Source organism: Mastigoproctus giganteus, chromosome 10, assembly GCF_048544385.1.
Source record: "Mastigoproctus giganteus isolate SK-2022 chromosome 10, ASM4854438v1, whole genome shotgun sequence".
NCBI lineage: Eukaryota > Metazoa > Arthropoda > Arachnida > Uropygi > Thelyphonidae > Mastigoproctus > Mastigoproctus giganteus.
The window spans coordinates 185,044,617-185,071,609 of record NC_143584.1 but is presented as its reverse complement, the minus strand read 5'-3'; the positions used below and the strand labels follow the sequence as shown (position 1 = coordinate 185,071,609).

The 26,993-nt window shown below is 34.2% G+C and overlaps 1 protein-coding gene across 2 annotated transcripts in view; it reads right to left on the bottom strand.

Annotated features, from left to right (window-relative positions):
* The window catches only part of pix (ATP-binding cassette sub-family E member 1 pix), a 120,904-nt gene that overhangs the window by 19,589 nt on the left and 74,322 nt on the right, over positions 1–26,993 (bottom strand). Inside the window, exons 8-12 of one of the 2 annotated variants that reach the window (XM_090383954.1) lie at positions 26,638–26,734; positions 21,239–21,328; positions 16,509–16,630; positions 12,493–12,642; positions 7,751–7,771 (exon numbers count right to left, since the gene is read on the bottom strand). In XM_090383954.1, coding sequence (XP_090240080.1) covers positions 7,751–7,771; positions 12,493–12,642; positions 16,509–16,630; positions 21,239–21,328; positions 26,638–26,734 — 480 coding nt within the window. The remainder of the gene's footprint in view (positions 1–7,750; positions 7,772–12,492; positions 12,643–16,508; positions 16,631–21,238; positions 21,329–26,637; positions 26,735–26,993) is intronic. The other variant, XM_090383955.1, reaches the window with a different exon arrangement.

The window sequence follows — 26,993 nt, the reverse complement described above, 5'->3', positions numbered from 1 at the left end:
GTTCAATGGTTTTCAGTTGCACTTGACGAAAGTAATGATATTCAAGATGTGGTGCAAGTTGCACTGTTTCTTCGAGCCTGCAATAACAATTTGAAAGTAACTGAAGAGTTTTTGGAGATTATTCCCATCCATGAACAACTACTGGGGAAGACATTTACGACGCCATATGGAGCATTCTGAAGAAATACAAGCTTCCTCTCAAGGGACTCGTGGCTGTTACTACTGATGGCACTCCAGCGATGACAGGCAAAGTCAAAGGATTTGTATCAACACTTCGAGCAAAACTGAAGGATGAGTATCTGGACAAACAAAAATTGCTACTATCTTTCCACTGCATTATTCATCATCAGGTGGTGTTCGAAAATACTGAAAATGGACTATGTGCTCAAGACTGTAAACTCCATCCAGTCCAGAGGACTGAATCACCAACAGTTTGCTCTGCTTCTTAAGGACTTGGAAAGTGAATTTGAAGGGCTGCCATACTACACAGAGGTTCGTTGGTTGTCTTGCCACAACGTACTAAAGAGGTTTTTCTTTTTTTTTTTTTACTTTTGGAAGAAATAATACTGTTCCTAGAAATGAAAGGTCAGGATGTATCGCTTCTGAAGGATCAGTCTTGGGTACAAGACCTAGCCTTCCTAGTAGATATTACAGGTCACCTAAACATCAAACTACAAGGGGAAAGATCAGTTAATAACAGACATGTACAATGCACTGGCTAATTTTCAAAAAAAGTTGATTGTGTGGCAAAATCAATTAAAAGAGGGTACTCTGACTTACTTTTCTATGTATGAACAGTTGAAAAATCCGAGTTAAAGTTATACCTTTTCAAAATATTGTGACAAAATAGAAAAGATTAAAGACGAATTTGATAGGTGCTTTAAAGATTTCAAGAAGCACTGAGATTTTTCTCTTTTCACGAGTCCTTTTTCTTTAATGTCGAGAGAGCTCCCATTTCCATACAAATGGAACTAATTGATCTGAAGAATGACTCAATTTTAAAAGAGAAATACCAAGAAGCTGAGATCCCAAAAATCTATTCATATTTAGGTAAGAATACCCAGAGATAAGAAAGTTTGCTGCACAAATTCTGTTACTTTGGGAGCACATATTTATGTGAACAACTGTTTTCACATATGAAAGTTAACAAAACAGCCCACAGATCAAGGCTAACCGACGCCAATCTTTCTTCCATAATGAAGGGTGTCTTATCAAACTTTGATTCCAAATCTCGCAAAGCTGGTTGCAAGCAAACGGAGTCATGTGTCTGGCAAAAAGGCCTACATTACCTAATTTCATTATCTTTACCTTTCCTACATTACCTTTCTTGTGTCCCTCGTTGAAATACTGTATTATCTGGAATAATACTTTTCATTATTTGTTCTGTTGTTTATTCAGACTTTTATTTCCTTTCAGTTAGTTATTAGTGCATTCTCAACTGCGAGTATCAATCAACAAGCAACAGCTGAGCAATTAAAAAGGATCTTTAGGCTTGGCAAGGGTTGTAGGTCGTGTGTGGCCCGCGTGAGGTACACTAATATGGGAAATGGCCCACAGCCCAAATGAGTTTGACACCCCTGCTGTAGCAGATATTCATTGGTTATTAGACTTATCACAAGCTTTTCAGTGTAAGCAGAAAGATTAAAAATACCATAAAAAGATTATAAATATTACAAATAAAATGGGTTTTTAATTTTTTAGCATTTTATTTAAGTTATATAGCTATTAGTAATTAATTATTTAATTAAAGGTAAAACTATTGTAACTGTCATCTTTTTTGTCATTCACATGGGGTGGGACCAATCACTTGTTTGTTATTTGGTTTTTAGGAGCATTAGCAACTAAGGCATATATTGCTCCGGGGATATGCAGTGGTCATTCCCTGACCTTTCCGCATCATCCATATTTTGCGGTCACAGGCTCAAACACCGGTCTAATCAAGAAGTGTGTGCTACGCACTGCTGCTCTTGCCCACCTGGCTACGGAGGCGCCAGCCCCAATCACTTATGCATTCAAATCTGTGATACTAATATGTGCTTAGTAATGAAGTTATCCCTCACCCCATTACAGAAAATATTAGTGTTATGGAATAGAAGCAGTAAAATTATTTCTGTTATTGTCCCTTCAGTAAAAACTATCAGTAAAACAAATAAAAAATAAAACCAGGGCCGTACTTATGAACAGGCACATGAGGCACTAGCCTTGGGCCTCAGCATAGAGGGGGCCTTGCAGGGGCTCAGAAATCAGAATTTTTTAAAGTGATTTCTTTTTTTAACACCCTGATTTCTTTTTTTAACACCCTTTCACATGCCCACAGGCATGTGAAATTTACTGAAAGTGTGGATAGCTCATTTCTGCAAAACAGGTGAATTTTTAGGATAAAGGAAAATCACTCTATCCTAATTCTCTAATAGTGCTTACAGTAGAACACAGATTGACCACGGCGTATTGTCTGCGTCAGGAATATGCCTTAATATTTTCACCTGGCTATGGACACAAGAAAGCAGTTTGTCAACTGCTTTCTTGTGTCCATAGCTGCTTCTCCCACATACTGTACTGAGAAGTGCAACTTCTCAGTACTGTATGTGGGAGAAGCAGTTGTAAATGTGTTACAGACACCACCGAATTGTAGAATGTTAATCCCTTTAGTCCTTAATTCATACTTTCTTCAGCAGCAGCTCTATTGCCTAAAGGCCAGAGGTGCGAACAATACATACTAGGTCTCTCAAAATCCATTCGCTATATGGAAATTATTCATTCTGCAAAACTATTTTAATTGGACCACCCATGAATTTGAGACTTTATATAAGCTAAGATCCAAAAACTGTACTGTAAAACTCTGTTTCATTTAGTAGTTGATATGTAAAGTTAAAGTGTGATATGTATTTTTAAAAAATCATATAGAAATGTAGGCAAATTGTGGACCTGGTAAAACAAATTACCTTTCGTGCAAAACCTGTGATGAGTTTATAAATGTAATGGCAAATAAGGCAAAAGAAACTAATATCTGAAGTAAAACAAGCTACATACTTTTCAATGTTACCAACTCTACACCCGACATAAGTCACATTGATCAGTTAGTGCTAATAATCAGATGTTTCAAAAGATGGTAAAATTAAGGAAAGATTCTTAGGTTTTCTTCCCGTGGAATGAATATCATAAAGCAGAATATCTTGAAAAAATCATTTTAGACAAGTTGCATTAGCATTAGCTTAGGCATATGATACAAGGAAGCAAGCTTATACAGCATCAGCCAAAAAAAACAAAACTTCCCATTTCACCCATCTAGTCACTCCAAATGTTTGTCTAGTTCAGCCTTAAATTTATTTAAGCAATCAACTTCCACAACAACAGATGGAAGTCTGTTCCAGCAATCAACTACCCGCTGGCTAAAGGCAAACCTCCACACACACCTATTCTACAACTGTCTTTCCTAAATTTGAATTTATGCCCCCTCAGGTTCTTAATCTGAGCAACTCATGAAAATGAGGCCTCCAGACCTGTTTGCAGTACTCAAGGTGTGGCCTGACCATTGCCTTATACAAAGGGATAATCACCTCGTCTCTGCTGGCAAAATTCCTATATATCATTGACAAAACTTCATGACCTGCTCTGGCAGCCCATCTGCACTGCTCAGAGAACTTCGTATCTGACTGCACAATTACCCCCAGGTCTTTTTTCATTCTCCACTTCCCTGAGTATAGACAAAAGTTAAATGAGTTATCCATAGATATCGAAAAATGCAGAGGGCAAAGTCATGATAATACTGCCAATGTGGCTGGGAAATATTTGGGTTTTCAAACTAGTATAACGCAACACAGCCCCACAGCATTTTATATACCATGTACTAGTCATTCACTAAATTTAATAGTCAACTATTCAGCAGAATCTTGTTCTGCTGTATTACATTATTTCGATTTTGTATAATTTAGAAAAAATTATACAAAAAAAATTTGTATAATTTTTTTGTGTCAACAAGACAAATATTAAATTGTTTACTGGTAAATTCATTTACATTAAAACAAATCGGTGATACATGATGGTCATCCAGAGCGGATGCCGTATCAGCATTGAAAAGAGGATAAAAAAAATTAGAGAAGCTCTTATTCGATATTTCAACATCCAAACATGAAAAGCCAGTTAGTCTACAAAATTAGTCACCCATTTTGACGAATATGAAACAGCTCTAATTTGGAACAAAGTTTGTTTTTTTGTTTTGTTTTGGTTTTATTGGCGCATTAGCTACTAAGGCTATAATGCGCCAAGACCATTGGAACAAAGTGTTAGAGACTAAATGCTACTAGCAAATCCCTTCAGGACACCCAAAAATAAATTTACTAAAAAGTGGGAATCTTTTAAATTCATTGAAAGAATTTATTTTAGATTTAGAAATAATTTTGAAACTGAAGATTAAGCTAAATTATTAACTGATGATACTGAATATAGATGAACAAAACCAAATAAACGTAAAATTATGTACGACAAAATAAGAGACACCACTATTGTTATTAGTGATATGCTTATTGCTGAATTAAATCGCTTATCTGAAGTATATACCGAGAGATTAAACATATTTAGTGTTTTTTTAAATGATACTATGGAGGAAAACGAGTGATTCATTTATTTACACATTAGCAGTGGTTTATAAAAGTGACACTGATATCAAACAATTCAAATCAGAAATAGTGCAATTTTTAAACTATGCCAAAGAAGAAAATGTTTCAAATATTGAGTATATGTACAATATTATTAACAGTGGACTTAGATCGACATTCCAAATGTTGAAACAAAATATTCTTACAATGCCTGCGACAAACGAAAGTGGTGAATGGTGTTTTTCAGCACTAAAAAGAATAAAAAAGCTATTTACGAAATAATTTAATGCAGGACAAAATGTCTGATTTATCATTATTATTTATCGAGTCCAAGGTAACGAACTCTATAAATTATGATGACATAATTGATAAATTTGCAAAATTAAGAGCAAGGGGGAAAAAAATGTTTTAAACTGAATGTTTTAAATCTATTCAACCAGCCCTTACCAGTTTTAAATGGTTCCACGTTTTTTTTTTTTTTTTTTTTTTTAATATTTAACTTAACTGAATTCTGCATTGGAATATTATCTTCAATAAAATTAGTTAAAGTCTTTCCATTTCAATCCTAATAGCCAGCCTAGTCCTAGTTGCTTGGAGTGGAGAACAGCTATCTTTCCCGCTGCTAAAATTAATTCTTTATTTTTTTTATAATTGTTCTTACAGTTAAAGTTGCAAGTCCTAAATTATGGCACACATCCGATTGTTGTTGACTGGAATCGATTCGCTTCAAAACGTCTAATTTAACTTTCAAATTCAGTCTTTTTTCTTACATTTATAGTCTTCGTACTGCGCCCAGACGTTGCTGCTTTTTCATCCTTATCGGCCATTATTAGCTCTTCGAAAATGTAACTGCGTTGGTTGCATTAATTATGATACAACGTTCGAGTAAACTGTCCGTTACGCACAACGTCTAATACTGTACTGAGTGATGACTAGACTTTGGATAAATGCATATAACGCAAATATTACAAGCAATATACTTGATCATTTTTTAAAATGTTGATCTTGGAACTATGTAACAAGTCACTGTACTGCAACTAAATTAGCGTGTGGGAAACTTTCTCAAATTGGCGTGGGAAATGTTTTAATGCTGTTTTGCAATTCATTTTCAAGCTATCGACTCCATCAAATGAAACGATTTCATTAAATATGCCAAAAATGCAATCTGTAAAAGAGCGTTATAGTCAGATATGGGTTATAATATAAGAACAGCATTATAACAAATCAGTGTAAAGCGAACCGCGTTATAACGGAGGCTTGCTGTATATTAAATATTCTTTGTTCTTATGTAATATATTTAATATTTGGTATCCTGTCAGCTTGGATATCTTGATATATTATCTTCTGTTCCTGTAAATATATAATTTATGGACTGGCAAACTTCATAGATTACCATTAATAAATGGTATCAGTGGTACAAGAAATAAACAATTACCCATCGGCATATAGTCTTGAAGTGTAATGATTAATAATATTTTAGGAAAAAAAGCCTCAAACTATGACATTAGTTAGTGCATTTGCATCATTACTACATAGTTGAATTTTTTAGACAAACTAAGTTTGTATATTGGCATTATTATTGTAACATGTCATATTGTGAAATCCTTCAAAAGTTGCCCTCCTTTTCTTCAGATAAGTAACACTTCCCCCATTAGAGAAGACTACTGTTACTTATTTTCAGTTGAGTACCACCAGTCAACTGAAGTGGAGTGAAGGTGGGTGGTGATACATAACTGAAAATAAGTAACATAACAGTAGTCTTCTTTAATGAGAAAGCATTAAGAGAAGTATAAGGAGGGCAACTCATTGTAAAGGATTTCACAATATGACATGTTACAATAATGATGCCAAGTTACAAACTTCAGTTTATCTAAAAAATTCAACTATAGTAATGATGTTGTTTGTTGTTTGTTATTTGGTTTTTTAGAAGCATTAGCAACTAAGGCCATACTGCTCCGGGATATGTGGTGGTCATTCCCTGACCTTTCCGCATCCTCCGTATTTGGTGGTGACGGGCTCGAACCCCGGTCTAATCAAGAAGCGTGTGCTATGCACTGCTGCTCCTTCCCACCTGGCTACGGAGGCGCCTAGTAATGATGTAATGCAACTTCTGAAATTTCAGTTTTAGTAGTGGCAAGTGATTCAAGAAAAGCTTATACAGCATCAGAAAAAAAAAAAAAAATAAAAAATACTTCCGTATCACCTTGTCCATTCCCTTTAATAGTCTGTCTACTTCTTTCTTTCTTGAATTTATTCAAACCACTTGCTGACTGAAGTCCAATTTATACACAAACATCCTTCCTCAATTGAATGTATGTCCCCTCATGGGTGTAGTCTAAGCAAGAGGAAGAATGCCATTAGCACTGAGCTTATTCAATCCACTCAAAGCCTTAAACACCTCATATCTGCTTGCAGGTGACTAGTCTCCAGATGCTGCAATTTACAGAACTGAAGCCTGTCTTGGTTAGAGCAGCCCCCTCCCTATCTTGTTGCTTTTCACTGCACCCATTATAACAGATCTATATCCTTCCTAAAATGAGGCTTCCAGATCCATGTGCAATACTCATATGATGGGATAATCACCTCCTTATCCCTGCTTGCAAAATTCCTGTATATCATTGGCAAAAGGCCAAGAGCTGCCCTGTCAGCCTATGTGCATCACTCAGAGAACTGCACAACTTACATAACCCCAGATCTGGAAAAGCAAAGAAACACTGACTTCTAAAACATCTCTAAAATCTGATCATCAATATTAAGTAAAAACATTTTTTAGGTTCAAATTAATATACTGCATAATAAACCTGTGACTTAATTTTAGTAATCATCAGCAAATCAATTGCAAAACTACACATACAAAAGCTTACTATGAGGAAAAGGAAAAAAGGTACTGTGTATCTTTTTATATAGAAAGCGTGAAAAAATACCAGCATAAAATCATCTAATGATCATTGAACTATGCATTTTCTGCTCCTTTAGTTATGTGAAAATTCCACACACAAAAGGAAGGGGGAACACTCATTCAAATAACACCCAATGGTATATATAATTAAGGCATAAAAATTAAAACAATTCCCTATTTTTTTATAGGGAATATAAACAATTCCCTTTTATTTATACTGAAGGAGGATTTGAACTTGAAAGTCAGGAAGCCTCACCTTCTCTTGCATTCTTTGCACCTAGAGAAAATAAAAGAAAAAAAAAGAAAAATCAGAAAAAAGAAATGAAGCATAATATAAAATACTAATTCAAATATGTTGAAAGTCACTCATTCCTATGCCCAAACCCATCCAAAAGAATTAAGCTAACTAAATAACAAATTTTTACATATTTATCTCTCTGACAGAGCTTGAAAAATCTTTATAAATATACAAGGTAGGATCAAAGAGTTCCAAGATTGAACTTTTATTTAAACAAATATAATATTTATATATAATTACACACTAAATATTACAAAATAGTAAATTTGAATATTTACACATTTTTCCCCCCATAATTGCTTTTAAGAAATTCTGTAATTCTGGTGGGGGCAGATAAAAATCACATGGTATATGGTCATGTGAATAAGGAAGATGCCATAAAACAATTGCTGACTGTTTGGAAAAGTATTAAGAAACTCGCAGAATAAGAAGCAGCAATTTCATGAAGCAACTTTCAATTTTCCTTTGCCCACAAATCATCTTTTCCCTCTGATTGCACTATAATGCACTTTCATTTTAAGGTTTTACTAAAAGTGTGACCTCCCAGTAAAAATTCATAGCCTTTATAGTCAAAAAAATAATTCCAGCATAAATCTGCCCATCAAAACTGTTTTTTTTTTTTTTTTTTTTTGTTTTTTTTTTAAATTCCTGATTTTAGAAATCCGGATTAAGAATCAAAAATTTAAACCAGTTCTTTTGAAAATTCAGCTCTTGTTTCCATCTGATCCATTATTAAAATTGTTTCATGTTTAAAATATCAGATATGATGGCTTGGGAATTTATGCCAAGTTAAATTATGGCATTTAACTTGAGACTATTTTCAATTATTTTGATGATCAACCAAAAATACACTTCTAATGTGGTAGACAAATTATTTTCAAGTGGTATTGCATCCATCTTTCAAGCTCTCAAATCATTCAAATGATCATTCTTAATCAATGAAGTTTTATTCACTGTATACTTCAACACAATTTCCAGTCTCTGAGATGTATTTCTGGGTTTTTTTTTTTTTTTTTTTTATAATAAAGTAATGGCTTGATATACCTAATCCAATGTTCCCATTAAATATCCCAAGTTCCCTCAAAAACATTGCACATAAAAAATAAGTTCCATTTTGAGATGGAACAATGATTAATTCTATTTTCTTCCTTAACCATCAAGCCAGCATATTGATGTACAAATTTAACCAATCAGTTACCTTAGAAAAAAGGCCAAAAAATAGCTTAAAGTTGTGCATTTGTGATAATATCCACTATTTTAACAATATTAAAAGTGTGATTATGAAAAATTTATATTTTTTTAAAGTTGCAACAATGACAGACCGCTTTCTTCGATCAAATCAGTGTTATGAGGGGTGCATTGGTATAAACCTCTATACTTTTTAATATATCTTTCTGGAAAAAAAATAAAACTAATTTTAAATAAAAGGAGACTGTTTTATTATTTGCATTTTTTTATTTAAAAAAATTCTTGTAATAAAGTTTGTTGTGTTGAAGTTTTACATAAGTTGGTACGATGGAAACTAGTAGTCACAGAGATGAGTTTTTTTGCAATCATACCCCTCAAACTTTAATACAAATAACAATGGAGAATAAAAATCAAAATGATAATGAAGGAATATTAAAATTTGTTTAGATCATTACTTCAACAGATTTCTTTTTTTTTTTCCAGTTATATTTCACTAAAGTACCCACTTGATGGTTAATATTTCATGAAGGGCATTTTTATTCATTAACATACAAAAACATAAATTCTCACCAAGATATTACTATTTCAGCAGACCGTGTTTAAGACTTGTGATAAAAATTTTGAAGTCAAAAACAGTGAATAACTTCAACAAAGATCATAGATAATTTATTCCAGTCAATAAAAATTAAAGTTACACTATTATCTAACCCAGTTTTCCTAGAACTCTATAACTCTTTACAACTGTTATTTTACTGCCATCTCAAAAATACTCTCAATTTCAGAATGCTTAAAAAAAAAAAAAAATATTTATATATATATATATATATATATACACACACACACACACACACACACACACACATACACACTGGGTGGTCACAAAAAATAAGTTTCCCTATTCAGGAGACCTTAGTGTCAAAACGATTAGAGTTAGTGCTGTGAAAATCGGTGGATATATAATTTAGGGTATGGGGAAGAGATTTGTAGAAGAAGAAACAAATAGTTCAAATTTCCACCACCAGGAATAAAATGGCACTACACATATGTAAAAGTTGTCATTTTACTTCAAGACACGCTGCTTACGCAAATGACATCCTGTTAGATAAAAGCAGAAAGGCCAACACCACCGTCATAATCATTATGGCTCTTACAAAAAAGGAACATGCTCTTTTAGTAAAACTGTTCTACCAGAATAATAGTAACGCTAATGCAGCACTACGTGAATATCGGAAACTTCAAAGGTTTGTATAAAGGATCTTTCACATCAGTGGGGCTTCGAAAACTAATAAAGAAATTTGAACCGACAGAGAGTTAGGTGTAATTCCAGGCAGGGAACGACCACGTATCAGAATGGAGGTAGTGGATGAAGTGGTGGTTACAATGGTCAGAATGCGAAACACTACCAGTCAGTAGTGCCAGAGGTTTGTCAAGAGACTTGAACCTTCTTTGGTCTACTGTACATAAAGTGCTTCGAATAATTTTATGCTGGTTCCTGTACAAAATTCAGGTAGTGCAAGAACTAAAGTCTTGTGATCAGCAACAATGAATAGACTTTGCTCTATGATTTCTGGCTCATATGGAACTTGACGATACATGGGCTCGAATGATCTTGTGGTCTGATGAGGCACATTTCACTCTTCATGTTGCTGTAAATGCACAAAACTGCCGAATATGGGGAACTTCTCATCCATCTGCTGTGCATGAAAGACCACTACAAAGTTCGTATGTTACAGTATGGTGTGGATTCACAGCAGAGTTTATAATCGGACCATTTTTCTTTGAAGAGTCTACACCACGTGACCCCGTAAGGTGTACAATAACTAGTGCACGGTACTGCACTCTTCTAAGAGATCACATTATTCCAGCTCTGCAAGAAAGGCAATGCTTGGAGATCGTAGTGTTCATGCAAGATGGTGCCCCTCCCTACGTTGGTCAACAAGTGAAGGAACTGCTCCATTCAACATTAGGAAATGATTGCATCATTTCTAGAGACTTTCCATAGTTCTGGCCAGCCTGATCACTGGTCTCAATCCCTGTGATTTCTGGCTATGGGGATACCTGAAAGACAGAGTTTACCATGGCAGCATACAGATGCTTGTCGATTTGAAAGCAAGCATTAAACAGCATGTAACCAACATTCCCAAAAGATGCTACGCAAAACTGTGTCGCATGCAGTCCTCAGAATGTCATCTCAAGTTAAGGAAAGCACACAGAACAATTTCTGTAGATTTCTAAGTTCTGATATTAAAATCTAATTCTCAGTGAAGTATTCCATCGCATGTTTACAGTGCCAATTTCCTCTGGTAGCAGAAATTTGAACTAATTTTTTTTTCTTCTGCAAACACCTCCCCATACCCTAAATGATATACCCACCAATTTTCCCAGTGCTATCTCTAACTATTTTGTCACTAGGGTCTCCTGAATAGGGAAACTTATTTTATAATCACCGGGTGGTTATAAAAAAAAATATATATATATATATATATATATCTCTGCAGGGGACACCTATATCTGCAGGGGATAACGTTCCAAGACCTATCGTGGATGGCTGAAACTGCGGATATAAGTGAGCACCTGCTGACCCCATATATAACGTGATTTTCTTGTACATACATACGTATAATAAAATTTAATTGATAAATTAAACACACAGTAAGACATTACCAACATTAAATACGGTAATAATAAAGTACAGCAGACTCTTGATTAACTGGGACACTTCAAGACTCCAAATTAAAAAAAAAAAAAAAAAACAACAACCAGAAATAATAAAATACAAGTAATAACTAGAATAGGTATAAACAGATATTTTGCAAGCCGTAAATAAGCGACAAGAACCAGCATCGTCATTGGGAGATAAGTGTACCTATTACCTTGTAAACCCTGCTGTCTTCAACACCTACTGCTCAAAACAAAAAAACAGAAAAAATAGAGAGACCAAATGTTTAGTTTGATTTAGTGCATCGCGTCAATTGTTGTGTTCCATCGCACTGCAAAAGGACAAATTTTGTTTCATTATTTATGTCAGGGATGTCAAGATTTTTTTTTTTTTTTTTTTTGTTTAGAAATCACAAAATGATGGGCAAATGCAAGAGTTGCTTTCAAATTAAACAAAATCTTGAAATTATTCAAAAGTTTGAAAATGGTGCATCCATTAAATCTCTAAAGAACCATTATAATGTTGATGACCAAACCATATGCAACACTGTAAAAAATAAAGGGAAGCTATTCGATTTAAAATCGACATCGTAAAAAATAAAGGGAAGCATCGTATTGGACACACGAGTAGTACGTTTTAAGTTTTTTTCATTGTTTTCCCCTGGTTAACCACGGGTAACTGAATCAGCAGATATGGGGACATGACTCTGTGTGTGTGTGTGTGTGTGTGTGTGTGTGTGTGTGTGTGTGTGTGTGTGTGTGTGTGTATATAAATAATTTTTTTTTTTTTTTTTTCAATCTCTTCATCTCACTCACTTTTAAAATTCACTATTCACAAATAAATTCCAACTTACCCATCCTTTTCTTCATTTTAGGATATTCATATCTACACATCCTTTTTATTTCTTCTTCTGTTGCAGTTTCAGCAACTTTAAAGACTAAAGACGTATCTCGAAATCGAAGATTTTCAGTTGGCACAAACCCATCCAGGAAAATATTAATTCCTACAAAATATTCATAATTTAAAAACTAAACTCTTATTCTAATTGTGAGAAAACAAAGAAATATCTCACTGTACTAATTGATCAAGCTGAACTTATTAAAATAGTGTCCTCTTAACGTTATGGGGTTATCAATAACCAATAGCACCTGTAATTGTTAATTAATTGTATACTGTGTCACTTAGCAAATACAATTATAATTATATATTTTAATGTAGAACAAAATAATGCACAAATATTACTAACTAAAAGCATTACATAATAATAATAACTTTGATAAACTGAAGAAAATTTTCCCACATGAAAATTTTACATTCTTTTCTTGATAGACTGACGTTATGTGATCATTCATAATGAACTAATTAAATGCCATTAATGCTAATTAAACCATACAAACTGTTGTTATCAAGTGAATTTTATTGTGTAAAAAGTATTACAGAAAGTTAAACTCCAACACAATCGAACTACTTAATATTTGACTACATTTCAGGATTTCTTATTGAATCCTGATGTAATCAATTATTAAGTAGTTCGATTGTGTGGGAGTTTAATTTCATATGATATTCAAATTTTATTAATTCTTTATATTTTTTCACTGAGTCATGCTAATACTTTTATCTTGTTATGCATGCAGCAATTAGCATTAGTAGAGGCATATGATGCAAGAAAGCAAGCTTATATAGCATCAGCCAAACAAACAAACGAAAAAAAAAGTTCCCCATTTCACCTATCCATTCACCAGAAATGCTCGTCTAGTCCTGCCTTGAACTTATTTAAGTTGTCGACCTCGCTACGACAGATGGAAGTTTGCTCCAACTATCAACCATCCACTGGCTAAAGGCAAATTTCTGCACATCTATTCTACAATTGTCTATGTTTATGAATTTGTCCCCTCAGGTGAGTAATCTGAGCAAGATGAAAAATCGCATCAGCATTGAGCTTGCTCAAACCATTCAAGGCCTTATACACCTCAATCAGATCACCTCGCAGGTGCTTAGTCTCCAGATGCTGCATTTGCAGAACTTAAGCCTATCATGTTAACAGCAACCCTTTGTTCCATTCACCAATCTCATCTCATTGCCCTTCTCTGTACTCATTCCAGCAGCTATACATCCTTCCTAAAATAAGGCCTCCGGACTTGTATGCAGTACTCAAGGTATGGCCTGACCATCACCTTATACAAGGGGACGATCAACTCTTTATCCCTGCTAGCAAAATTCCTGTATATCATTGACAAGAGCTACTCTTGTCAATGATATCAAGAGCTACATCTTGCAGCCTGTCTGCACTGCTCAGAAAACTTCACTCTGAGGTTAGTTTCCCATATGCAGTACTTTACATTTGTCAAAGTTAAACTTCAGTCGCTGCCTATCAACCCATTTTCAATTAAATTCATAGCATACACAAAGGAATATTGATGTTTCAAGCTTGCCCCAGTTGTGGTTACTGTATTAAGTTCTGGTTGTAATACATTAAAAATTGGATATTTCTTTATTGGATATTTCTTTATCAATGCCAAAATTGATAGCATATTTAAAATACTTTCTTGTTTTCGGGCAACTCTTAGAAAGTCAGTACAAAATCCAAATTCTGGGGGAAAAAAGTGGGATGCACAGCAATATAAAATATCTCTTTGTGAATGAATCTATAAAGAAATATCATAAACATTAACCATTGTCCTTCTACAACCGTAAAATACTGCTGTTCCCATTTCAATAGGGATGATCTGGATGTTCAAAACAATGAAAGATTAGGAACAGCCATTTTCATTACAACTTAGGAATACATATTTTCATTAAAATTTGGGGAAACAACAATAAGTGTACAAGACAATACTTTCTGGTTTTTTTCCCCCCACTACTTTTTTCCTGGATCAAACTGTAACTGAGAGCAAGACCTGAATCTATTACCACAATCCATGGAATATCCAGAATCGCTGTGGTGCAAAAGTTTAAGGTCCAATGCATAAAGTACTATTGTCTTCACTCTGTCTGTCTGTCCACATGTAATCACCCAACTCCCAATGGATGGATTTTCATTAAGCATTACTCAAGAATGAAAAAGTGGGCCTGACCAAATTTTTAATGTGTTCTGTTAGTCACTGGGAAGCTTTTGATACTAATTACAATCCCATAGCCTTTATACAAATAAACAGTGTGTGTGTGTGTGTGTGTGTGTGTGTGTGTGTGTGTGTGTGTGTGAGAGAGAGAGAGAGAGAGAGAGAGAGAGAGAGAGAGAGAGAGAGAGAGAGAGAGAGAGAGCAATACTCAAGAAGAAAAGATTGACTTGACACCAAATTTTCAGTGTATTTTGGTGGCTCCTGGAGAGGTTTTAGGTCCAATATTCTTCTCCATCTTTGTACAAAATATCATGTCAATGGGTTAATACAAATTTTTGTTAATACAAATTAGGTAATGTACTGAAGTGTACATTACCTAACCTAAATTCAGGTGATAATCAAACACCTGAAGTGTACATTACCTAACTTAACTTGTTTTAGGATAATGCACAGATAATCATAAGAAACCTCCTGGGTAAAGATAAATCTATTACCATGTATTATCACTGCTCTTTATTAGATCATTTGAAGAAAAAAAATTGAAATAAAAAAAGAAGAAAAATCAGAAAAGTGTCATGTTCCCACAAGACAGCACAGGACAAAGTGCTGGCTCACAATGCAATGAAAAATAAAAGGCCTGTTCTATCAACACTAATAGCTTGTGACTTCAGTTATTTTTTTATTTCTATTTCTAGTTTTAAATTTTATTTTGTTCATTCACAAAGGATAACTGGCAAAGTTGGGCTTAACTATGAAATAAACAAAAAAGATGTGCTTTTTTTAACAATATTCCTCCTTATTGATATAATTCTGCCACCAATACTACAAAATTAAATCCTATCAAGAAGGGGGGAAAAAATTAAAATTATAAATATAAATTCTAACTATGTTTTTTTCAAATGTGGGAAAAATGTATTTGCAAGCTTTCAAGGTGCTGTATCAACACTGTCAAGGTAACTTGTACAGAATAAAGGAATAAATATTTCTTTGTGATGGTCAAGCTTTTTTCTAAATAATGACTAACAGCAAACCCTCAAGACCTCAGAAGACTGAGGCTAACATCTTGCCAGTTGAAGGAATGTATTTTTCTTTGGGAATGGGAGGATAAAGGATGTTTCCACTGCTAACACCATTCTTTTCCCTCTAAATGGAGGTTGGAAGTGCGTAACAGATCTTATCAGTAAAATTTTTTGGACCTTCCTCAAAATCCTGAACATGTTCTATTAAGAGCATGTAACAACTGTTTTTGATCAAGTGGGAAAAAGTTTGGGGACTCAACATGCATTGTGCTTTTTCTTTTTTCTTTGGATGCCTCAAGATTGGAAATTAGTCAATCTTTTGCTTCAGTTCTCATGTCATGGATCCAAACAATAATTTCAGTTGTGGTGACAGCTGAAAGACTCCCTACAGCCCTAGCTTATATGTTGCATCATCTTCCAGGCTATTCCTTCTGATAATATTCAGATACACACCTTTCTTTACTGTTGCATATGATGGAGCATCAAGTAATGTATTTACCATATTTCCTGATATATAATTGGGTGTGATTGTTTTCTTACAAAAATGTTCAACAACTGTGTGATCAGATTTTTTTTGCACTTTCAATTTCAGCTTTTATATAATTTCTTTGAGCACCTATGAAAAAAAATATACTGTATTGTACAACTTTCAAATCTGGTAGTTAAACATATAAAGAATGAAAAATTTATGCATATATAACGTTTAGGAATTGTAGCACCAGTTTTTTTTTTTTTTTAGTGAGAATTAAAATCATACTGCCACAACTTTTAAGCATTTCTTTAGAACATACCTTCTCTTACAGAAAAGGGCATAGTAACAACACCATAGGCACCAGGAACACCATACAGGCAACATATGAAATCAGATAAATAGTCCAGGACTGACAAGTCATGTTCTACAACTATGATATATCTGAAAATAAAATGAATAAATAATAAATATGAAATTAAATTTATTAACTTTTTAATGATTTCTAAAGCACATATATATTTAAAATAATTAGATAGTATGAACCAGAGCTGTAATGCTCAATACGTTCTACGTTGATATCAATATTTGTAAAATAATAAGAGAGGTTTACCTCAATATAGTACGCAGTACACTTCCGTATGATACTCTCCAGAAATTAAAACGAAAAAAATCGAAAAACTTACATTAGAGTAACAAGTAATTTAAAAAATAATTATAAAACAATTTAACCCAATAAAACTCAATTTAACACAATTAAAAAAAATTGCAAAACGATTTGCCTTCCTGAAGCTGACTGCTTTTCGACATACAGTCGAATTTTTTTAAATTTTATTTTTAATTGTGTTAAATTGAGTTTTTATCGGGTTAAATTGTTTTTTAATTTATTTGTTACTCTAATGTAAGTTTTTCGTTTTAATTTCTAGAGAGTATCATACGGAAGTGTTCTACATACTATATTGAGGTAAACTTCTCTTATTATTTTACAAAAATTTTAAATAATGTAAAAATAATCTGAGTTATTTTTCTTGAAAATAAATTATGCTATATGTTATGTATAACTGACAGCTTTTTATTTAAAAATGTACTTAAAATCTCAAGCAATGCAAAAATAAACCAGTTAATGTTAATCATTTTATAGATGTTCTAAAATAGTGTTTTTTTTTTTTAAATTACGAAGCATTGATATTCATATGTTAACTGTGGTAAATGTTAAATTAAAAACTAATATGCGAGGGCATCAACTTTTTTGGTCATATGGTGCATAACCTGTGTACTCAACCACACACACACACGACTTATATGGAAAAATCTATTTTTAAGACCCGTTCCGTGGGTTACAAGGTCCAATTGGGAAAAAATGTCACTTCTGACCGTGAGATTACATACTGTGTTTCTTAATGCTTATCTACTACTGTTCATTTACATTTATGCCATTTATTTTGCCTTTATTGATATAAGTTTGTGAAGTTCTATGCTGTAACATAAATAACAATTATGTTTACTTATGAGAAAAAAAAAAAAAAAAAAAATTAAGTGCACTCTAAGATAATATTCAGCTCCCCAGTCAACCTACTTGAAACATCCATATGATAAAGCGAGATCCATAAGCCCGATCTGAGTGCAACCCGATAAAACATCAAGTGAAATTTCTTTTGTTGAGTGTTAAATATATGAACCAAAAAAAGAAAAACAAGTGGGCAAAGGTTTTTACAATGGACTAAACCATTATTATTTTGAATATTTTTCAAAGTAACATGATACAACGATGATTATTTAATTGGGAAGATAAATTTTAAAAATGTCTGTTATCTGAGTTAATTTTCCTTATCAATTCAAAATACTATGCTTTATTATATTTGCATTATTGTATTTTTCAGATCTGCAATATAGTTCTCCTATAGAATATAAAGAAGGAAGTATAAAGGAAGCAGCCTAATTATCTATTAGATAGTTTTATGTAACTGGATGATAAAATCATATTCACCAAACAACCTACTTGAAACACCAGTATGATACAGTGCAGAATGGGAAGCATCTGCCATCTTGTTGAGCTCAAATGAACAAACAGTGTTGAACAGGCAGACAAGTTTCACAGCAAGTGTTAAAAATTGTGCTCTGGAACCTTTTTTCATTATGCATAAAAAAAAAAGCTTTGTAAAAATATATACTATTAATACATAAAAAGACCAAAATGGTTAATTAATATGCTAATAACAAACACTGAAATTAAAAGATAAATTACAGGTTGTCCTTGTTATCCAAGGATAATTGGTTCCCAGAAAATTCCACTTAAAATGAATCCACCTAAAACGGGGACCAATTTTTCATAATGTGCATTATGGATTGAAGAAACTGAAAAATGAGACCATTATCTTATGCTGAACAATGTAAGGTTAAGTAAAGTTTATTGAAGTTAACACTATTTTTCAATTTTATGAATAAAGAATGAATCCAGAGTTGTTACTTTTTTTCGCCATATTTTTTCAGATAAAATTGTGTTGCAGCATCTATGTCTTTACTTCGTGCTTAACTTTTGCTGCCCAATCATGAAGAGGGTCATTCTCACAAAAATATTCAAGTGCTTGGTCAATTTTCTCAAGGGCTGTCTTTAATTCTTTAATTTTCAAATCCTCTTAACTGTGGGGACTCGGATAATGAATACTTGGATACCAGGGACCCCCTGTACAATATAACATATATCTGAGACTACTACTAAAAATGAAGCAAAAAGACACTCAGCTTGTATAATATCCAAGTCAGTGTTTCCATTCTCAGGGGGGGGGGGGATAAGTTATGTAACGTTTTTGCACATCAAGGGTTATTGCATAAGGCTCTAAAAACCAAAGGATAGGAGGCTAATGCTAGGGCAAGAAACAAACTTAAATGACTTTAAAGGATGAGTCAAAGGTAATAAACAATACAAAAACTTTTCTAAACTGTTTCTACAGCAATGTAGGGGTGATAAGTGATAATGCCACATAACTGAGCTATAATGTCACCCAGAAATAAGGAATTAAAAGATAAATTACAATATAACATAACTGAGACTACTACTAAAAATGGAGCAAAAAAGACACTCCGCTTGCATAAGGGGAAATGGGTAACAAAATTTCTGCGATATGTACAATGTATTTCAGAAGGAAAAACAGGAGAGAAACAGGATGGAAAATCATGTTACTAGTCAAAAGTAACCTGTGCATGAAAAGAGCATTAACAGATTTGAAACTAACAGATACTAGATGAGTCTGTGTTATGCAAGGTAATGAGAAGCATAGGAAAAATGAGAATGGAGGTATGCTACAGACTAGAAGACCATTGGAAAGCGTCTGAATGCAGATGGAATGGGAAGTAAGTACAAATGCCCTGCACAGTGCTTAAAACCAAGAATTTCTTTTCTCTGCATCTATCATGTTGCTCATTCATTCTTCCAATCAGTGCATGTCACAAACATAATAACTAGCACTTCAGCTATAATATATGCATAACCTATATGAAATGTATGGAAAAATAACGAGTTCCAGAGTTCTATTTTAGCAATTTTAATGAAATTTTGGTTTGCTTGAAAAATCTTTCTATAAGAACAAAATTATAAAATTTGTTTTGTACATACACACATGGTAAAATCAATATACTTTATCTAAGAATATGCCTAAAAAAATTAACCTTCTTGGTACTTCATCTGAGAATATGCCTTAAAAAAAAATTTAATCTTCTTGGTATTTTATATTGAAAATATGCTTTGGGCATCAAAATATCATTTTCTCCTACCATGAGCTAGCTATATGAATGTCAAAATGGCATAAACAACAAAATACAAAACTTTCTTTTCTGGACATGAAAATACAAGGGAACACAGTGATGTGTTCTTAAATACTTGAGAATAATGCTTCTTGTTCACCACCTTGCACTGTTTGTATTTAAGTAAATACTGCAATAAAAATTGTAACCATTCATAAATACAAAAATTGTCCTTATGTCAGCTACAGCACAATATGTAAGATGAGCAGCCAAAGTCACCAAACCAGCACGTTTTTGGCCCTTGTCAATAAACAAACATATATCAATCAGGACTACAGCATTTGGTAGGTCTTATTTGAAAAAAACTATACAAAATGAGTATTTAAAAACCCTCTTCCCAAACACAGCAGAAATCTGTAGAAAAGGAAAGCTTTTGGTAGAATTGTAAAAGATATGTTTTCCATAAATTTTATGGGGAACCATAGTTGCTGCTGTCAGTTCACTAGCCCACATATAACTTCACAACAGCTTCGAAACAGCCTGCCAGATATCTCTCAGAGAGAGATATTTGGCAGGCTATTCACCTACCATCCTAATGCCAACCATCATCCTTCTTTCCCAATCAACAAATCATGATGAATTACCATTCATAGTATAATTACCGGCTCATAAATGCTGTTGTTGTTGTTGTGGGATTTATTGGTGCAAGGGCTACTATGGCCAAATTGTGCCTGTTACTTTCAAAAATTCATCAATACATTATAGATGGGTCTAGAAGTGGTTGTATACATTGATCATTTTCAGATATATAAACAATTCTGATAAATTGGCATCATCTCCTAGTATGTGTTTTAGTTGCAGTGGTTTTTGTGAATTCAGTAGAGATCTGAAACATACAATTCTAGCTGAATGGTAGCGTGGACACTCAATGATAATATGCTTCACGGTAAGTGTGGTACTACAAAGCGAGCAAAGTGGAGGATCTTCACCTAGCAGTAAAAATAAGTGTGTTAGATGTGTATGGCCAATTCGTGCTCTAGCAAGCACAACCTCTTCTCTCACAAATGCTATGCATTATTAGTATGTGAATTCTCCCAGCTAAAAAGCTGGGAGTATTCACATGTTCAGCTCTTCTATTATCCTGATCATCATTTCCATTCCTTACACACATACACAAACTATTTCATATCTCAAATATCCTTTAGAGTTCTCCAATTTTAAATATACACAAAAGCAACAACAAAATATAATATTTATTATTATTATTACTGACAAAACCAATATTTTCCAAGTAGTATAGTAGTTACTTACTTGTCTGGATGAATGAGAGATCTAATAGCCTGGGCAGCTTTTAAACGCTGTTTTACATCCAGATAACTAGAGGGCTCATCAAACATAAAACTGAAAAATTCAAATTAAATGAATCTTTATTACAAAAATATTCAAAAAAATTCAATTCAAAATGCAAAATATTAAAATATCTGTTAAATTTTAGTAAAAATTACATTGTTTCCAAATAGAAGTATAAAATGTAATTTTTAGATATCAAATGAAATATTAAATGGGTATAAAATGAAGTTAATGTAGAACAATATTAATCATCCAAATGGATCAGTGGGAACAAATATAATACAAGGAGGATATCTTATAAGAAATGAAACAAGAATGACAAATCTCAAAGAGAAAGGTAGTATTAGGGATGCTAATTCAGAAGAGTGCCCATAGAAATATCTGTGAATGCATTGGGGGGGGGGGGGGGAGAAACACTATGTAATAGGGAACAAGGTGGATTTATAAGAAAGGTATTTAACCTGTCCGCACTCTTTGGATTTGAGTTAAGGAACTTTACAAAAGTTCTGGGAGCACCAATACCAGATGTGGGACCAATATATTTCCTGGAGATGATCATTTAAATAACAAGAAAATGAAATGAAGTACAGTAAACCCCCGCTATTTGCGGGGGTTACGTTCCTGAGAAATGCCGCGAATACTGAAAACTCGAATACTGAGTTATGGCTCCCATAGTAATAAAGGGGTTCCGTTCCAAAGTATGAAAAATATAAGAAAAACTAGTCTAAAATTTTGTCTATGTATGTATTATATGTACCTTCACAATATGACTATGTACATAGTACATAGTGAAATGCAAGCATATGGCATCGAAACAAAAATAAGAAACAATTTAATATTAAATGTAATATTTATTAGAAATTTCAAACAAATCTTTCAAACCAGTGTTTTTGCTAGCTAAAAAACTTATCCCACCAGTGCTATCACCAGTTTTGCTAAAGTGTTGATAAAAGAGTTTTGCCTTTTCACAAATGATGAGTGAACTTAACGGAATTTTATTTTGAGTTCGGTCTTCTATCCACAGATTTAAAGCTTTTTCCATTTTTTCTAATTTAACTTCACGGGTTACAGAGCAAATTTTTGAAGCAATTAGCGCGTTTTCACGGACACTACGGCGGATTTTTTCTTCCGATTTTTTGATTGATCATACCGTTGACTCATTGATTTTATAATGTTTTGCCACTGAGGAGACACTTTCACCATTAGAAATTGTCTAATAACTCAATTTTATTCGCTAATGTCATCACCTTCTTTGATCTTTTCACATTTCCCTTGTTATCCATAGCCATATTTTTGTACGGGTTACAAAGAACTTGTCCAAAATAAAGTCACTTTCTTCCGTTAACACACTCGAAAAAAGTTATTTTACACTGCAAAACGGTAGATTTATCACTTTTGTAAACATATCAATTTATAAATTGATAAATTCATTCAATTTATAAGCATATAAATTAAAAGCAAACGACGAAACCTTCCATGACAAGCGCGTAACATATACTGAACAAGGATTAGCGAGAAACATCCACGCTCGCGATTTTTTCACCCCTCTCTCCCCACCCACTGAGCGCTATTTTGACCGGGAAAGATAATTTTAGCCACGCCCATGTTTTTTTATGGCAGAAAATGTTCACAGCGCTTTAAAATTCACATTTTTTTAGGTTTCATTTTATATTTAATCAGTGACCGCGAATACAGATACTGCGAATAGCGGGGGTTTACTGTATATACTTTTGGATTTCTTTGTTAAAATCAGTCTTTGGGCCTGAATTTATTTTTTTTTTTTTTTTTTTTTTTTTTGGTTTAGGACAAGTGTATAGCTGAACCTTGGAAGAGCAAACTGCCTTGTTGTACCAAAACCATGGATAGAATTTCCAGTTGATAAGAAAAATTCATTAATATACACAAAGAAAACAATGGGTGAAAGAGCAAAATGTTGAGGAACTTTGAATATGCGAGGGCTACACAGCTACCAGGTACTTAGTGTGTGTGTGTGTGTGTGTGTGTGTGTGTGTGTGTGTGTGTGTGTGTGTGTGTGTGTGTGTGTGTGTGTGTGTGTGTGTGTGTGGAGGTTTAATGGCGCATAAGCTGCTGAAGCTATAGTGTGCCTCAGGTACTTAGTGAAGGCCTATAAGGCTCAGAGTGGGAACTGGAAAATGAAGGCAAAATTTTCAATATTATACATGATTCTCAAAACTAGGGACCATAAGTTCAAATTACAGGGAAAAAAATGAGATTTAGACTAGATTGTAGGAAGTTTTCTTTCAGCGGGTGAGTTATTAGTTACTAATATAAGTTAGCTGTGTGGGTAGCTGAGGCTGACAGCTTGGGGAATTCAAAGGTCAATGGAATAGTTACTTATGAGAGTAGGAAAATATAGGTTGTGTATTGTATTTTCTTTTTATATATTTTATCTTTTTGGCCAATGAAGCAAAAGCCTGTAGCTTCCTTGTGCTATGTGGCTAATACTAACTCGTGCATTACCTGAGAAGTTAGAAGACAGAGAGCTACCTACCATCATATACAGGGTGTCTCAAAAATATCGGTACAGACATTTAGGGGAGGTAGGTAACATCTAAAGGAATGTGAATCGCATAGGAACCCATAACCGGAAACATCACCGTAAGACGGTAGACGCCGCAGTAGTTGCCACACGAAGAGCATGCGTCGATATACGAACTGTGAGCTGGCAGACATGCACCTAGTGTATGGATTAGCAGAGGGCAATGGACAAGCCGCTCAACGAATTTATGGAGAACGCTTCCCAGACAGACATGTACCGGACCACCGTTTGTTTGCGCGTGTGCATCAAAATCTGTGCGATTATGGGTCATTTAGAGATAACAGGAGTAGTGCGGGCAGACCACATTCGACGCGAACTCCTGCCATGGTAGAAAGTGTGTTGAATGCCGTCCAAAATAATCCTACTACCAGCACACATGCCATTGCCTCAGGAGTGTCTCGTTGCAGTGTACAGCATGTCTGGCACAAAGATTCCTTACACCCCTTTCATCTCCAAAGGGTTCAGTTACTGCTCCCCCAAGATCATCCTGCACGTGTGGCTTTTGCGCAGTGGTTTCTCCAAGAAAGTGTTCAAGACTTGAATTTTCCAGCCTATGTTTTGTTCACAGACGAGGCTTATTTCACTCGGGAAGGCTTATGTGTGGGCACATGACAACCCACACGGTGTGCTCCCCCATGCGGCACAACATCGCTTCGCAATAATTGCGTGGGCAGGTATGGTCGGTGACTGCTTAGTCGGTCCATACATGTTACCATCCCGCATGAACTCCGCTAAATATCGGATCTTTCTTGAACAAGTTCTACCAGGGTTTCTTGACGATGTTCCAGCAAATGTGAGATGCAACATTTGGTTTCAACATGACGGGGCACCTGCCCATTATGGAAGGTGCGTTCGTGACCATTTGAACAGGCGTTTTGGGCGTCAATGGATTGGCCGTGGTGGACCCGTTGCCTGGTCCCACGCTCAACTGATTTATCGAGCCTTGATTTTTTTCTGTGGGGGGACCTCAAATCTATCGTGTATGAATCGCCTGTGGAGACGGAAATGGATCTCGTGGCGAGACTCGTCTGCGCTGCTGCTACTGTCAAAGGAACTCCAGGTATGTTCGACCATGTCCGCCAATCCATGCTGCGTCGGTGTCACGCATGCATCGCGTCTCATGGTGGAACCTTCTAGCATCTGTTGTAACATCATGAAATGCATCCATCTCATACTCCATTGTTAATATTATGTCAAATAAATGTTTGCCACTAATTACTGTCTTGTGTCATTTCTGCTTCTTGTGCCTCTGCTACTACTTTCCTGTGACGTTTCCGGTTATGGATTCCTATACAATTCACATTCCTTTAGATGTTACCTACCTTCCCTAAACATTTGTACCAATATTTTTGAGACACCCTGTATAGTGAACATGTCAGAGAAGAAAATGGCTACCCAATTGCAAGAATTGAGAGTAAAATATAAGACGGAAATTTTCTTAGGTCTTTAATGCCAAGCAAAACTGAAATCCTTAGCACTGTTGAGAGCAACTGCTTGACTACCTACAAAATTTAAAGTAGCACTAAATTTGTCTACAAATGATTAGCACAAAACCAGAATATCACCAATGGATCGGCAATCAAAACAGTATAAGAGTTTGCAGTGTTGATAGATTTCTCTATTACATTAGAAAGGACTGAAGTAGACACAATAAGATGATATTTGGAAGAGAGCAAATTGGCTGCATGTGAGTCAATGCTTGATTAAAGGTTTTAAGAACAGGAGGAAAAATGTAATCATGACCTTGAGACCTCTTGGCATCAAGGTTGTTCAGGATTCTTGAAATCTATTTCTGTCAGAAAATCATGGGAGAGAATGAGTGGAATGTAGGTTTGGTGTATTGGAACAGGAGGAAAATTATTACAAATAGACCCCAAACAGTTCCAACAACAACAATAAATTGGATACATTTTGGATTTTTGTTAAAATCAGTCTTTGGGCCTGAGGGTTTTTTTTTTTTTTTTTTTTGGTTTAGGACAAGTGTATAGCTGAACCTTGGAAGACCAAACTGCCTTGTTGTACCACACAAACTTTTGGTGAGATAGCCATTACTTATAAAATGCTGGGGGGGGGGGGGAGAGAAATTTCATTTCCTGTTTTATTGTGTAATTTGTGCCACCTGAGAAGCTATTACAGCTAGTTTGTACTGTTCTCTGACTACTAGATAGTCAGAGAACAGTACAACTCAAAATGAAGATATCTAATAGGCTGAACTAGCCTTGGGAAAATATTTTAGTTATCAGTTGGCATTTGATGGTCACATTTAAGAAGATAATGAAAGGCTTTCTCTTTTGTTCAGTGGTATATGCTATGACCATAAAGTAATGAAGCTAATTTTGTGTGGCTGATAAAGGGTGATTTCCTTTCCTTCACTTAAGGCAAGGAAAATAAACCTTGCTCAGTAGTGTCAACAAGAACATGTAATGTGCAGTTTATCATCTTTGCTATAGGACATTATCATATTCCTTAAATCTTGTCATTTATTTTAATATTAGAAATAAAATGAAGCCCAAGCTATTATTGATTGCTACCTCCCTTATGTATTTGCACCCAAACAAGTACGTTACTAGTCTTCCTTTTACTCAAGTTCTAAAAAACCATATAAATAATATAATCAAACTTTCTATCAAACCAATGGCTAAGATCAAACAGACTCTACCACGTAGTTAAACCAGTGCAGGCTGGAGAATAAGTTAAACTATAGTCACACGTGTAGTAAAATGAAAAATTATAATGCATGTTAATTGTATGCATATGATTAAAGATATTATAAAAGATATATAAAATCTAAGTCACTTACATATCTGCTTTCTGTATACACACCATAGCACAAGCAAATCTTTGTAATTCTCCACCAGACAAATCCTCAACATTGCGTTCACGAACATTATTTAGATCTAGAATAAAATTACATAAAATGAATAACAGAAGAAAGATTTCTGCATGTACCAAATAAAAAAAAAAAAAAAAAAATCCAAAAATAAGAAACTGGGACATATCTAAATTGGGCTTGGATAATATATGGCATATTCTCCTCCAAATAATGCAATTCCTATAAAAATCAGCTTCATATCCATTTTAAATACACTTTTCATTTTTACCAGCAAACAATGAAGTAAACACTGGATGTGAAACCATTAAATGTCTCTTTCAGTC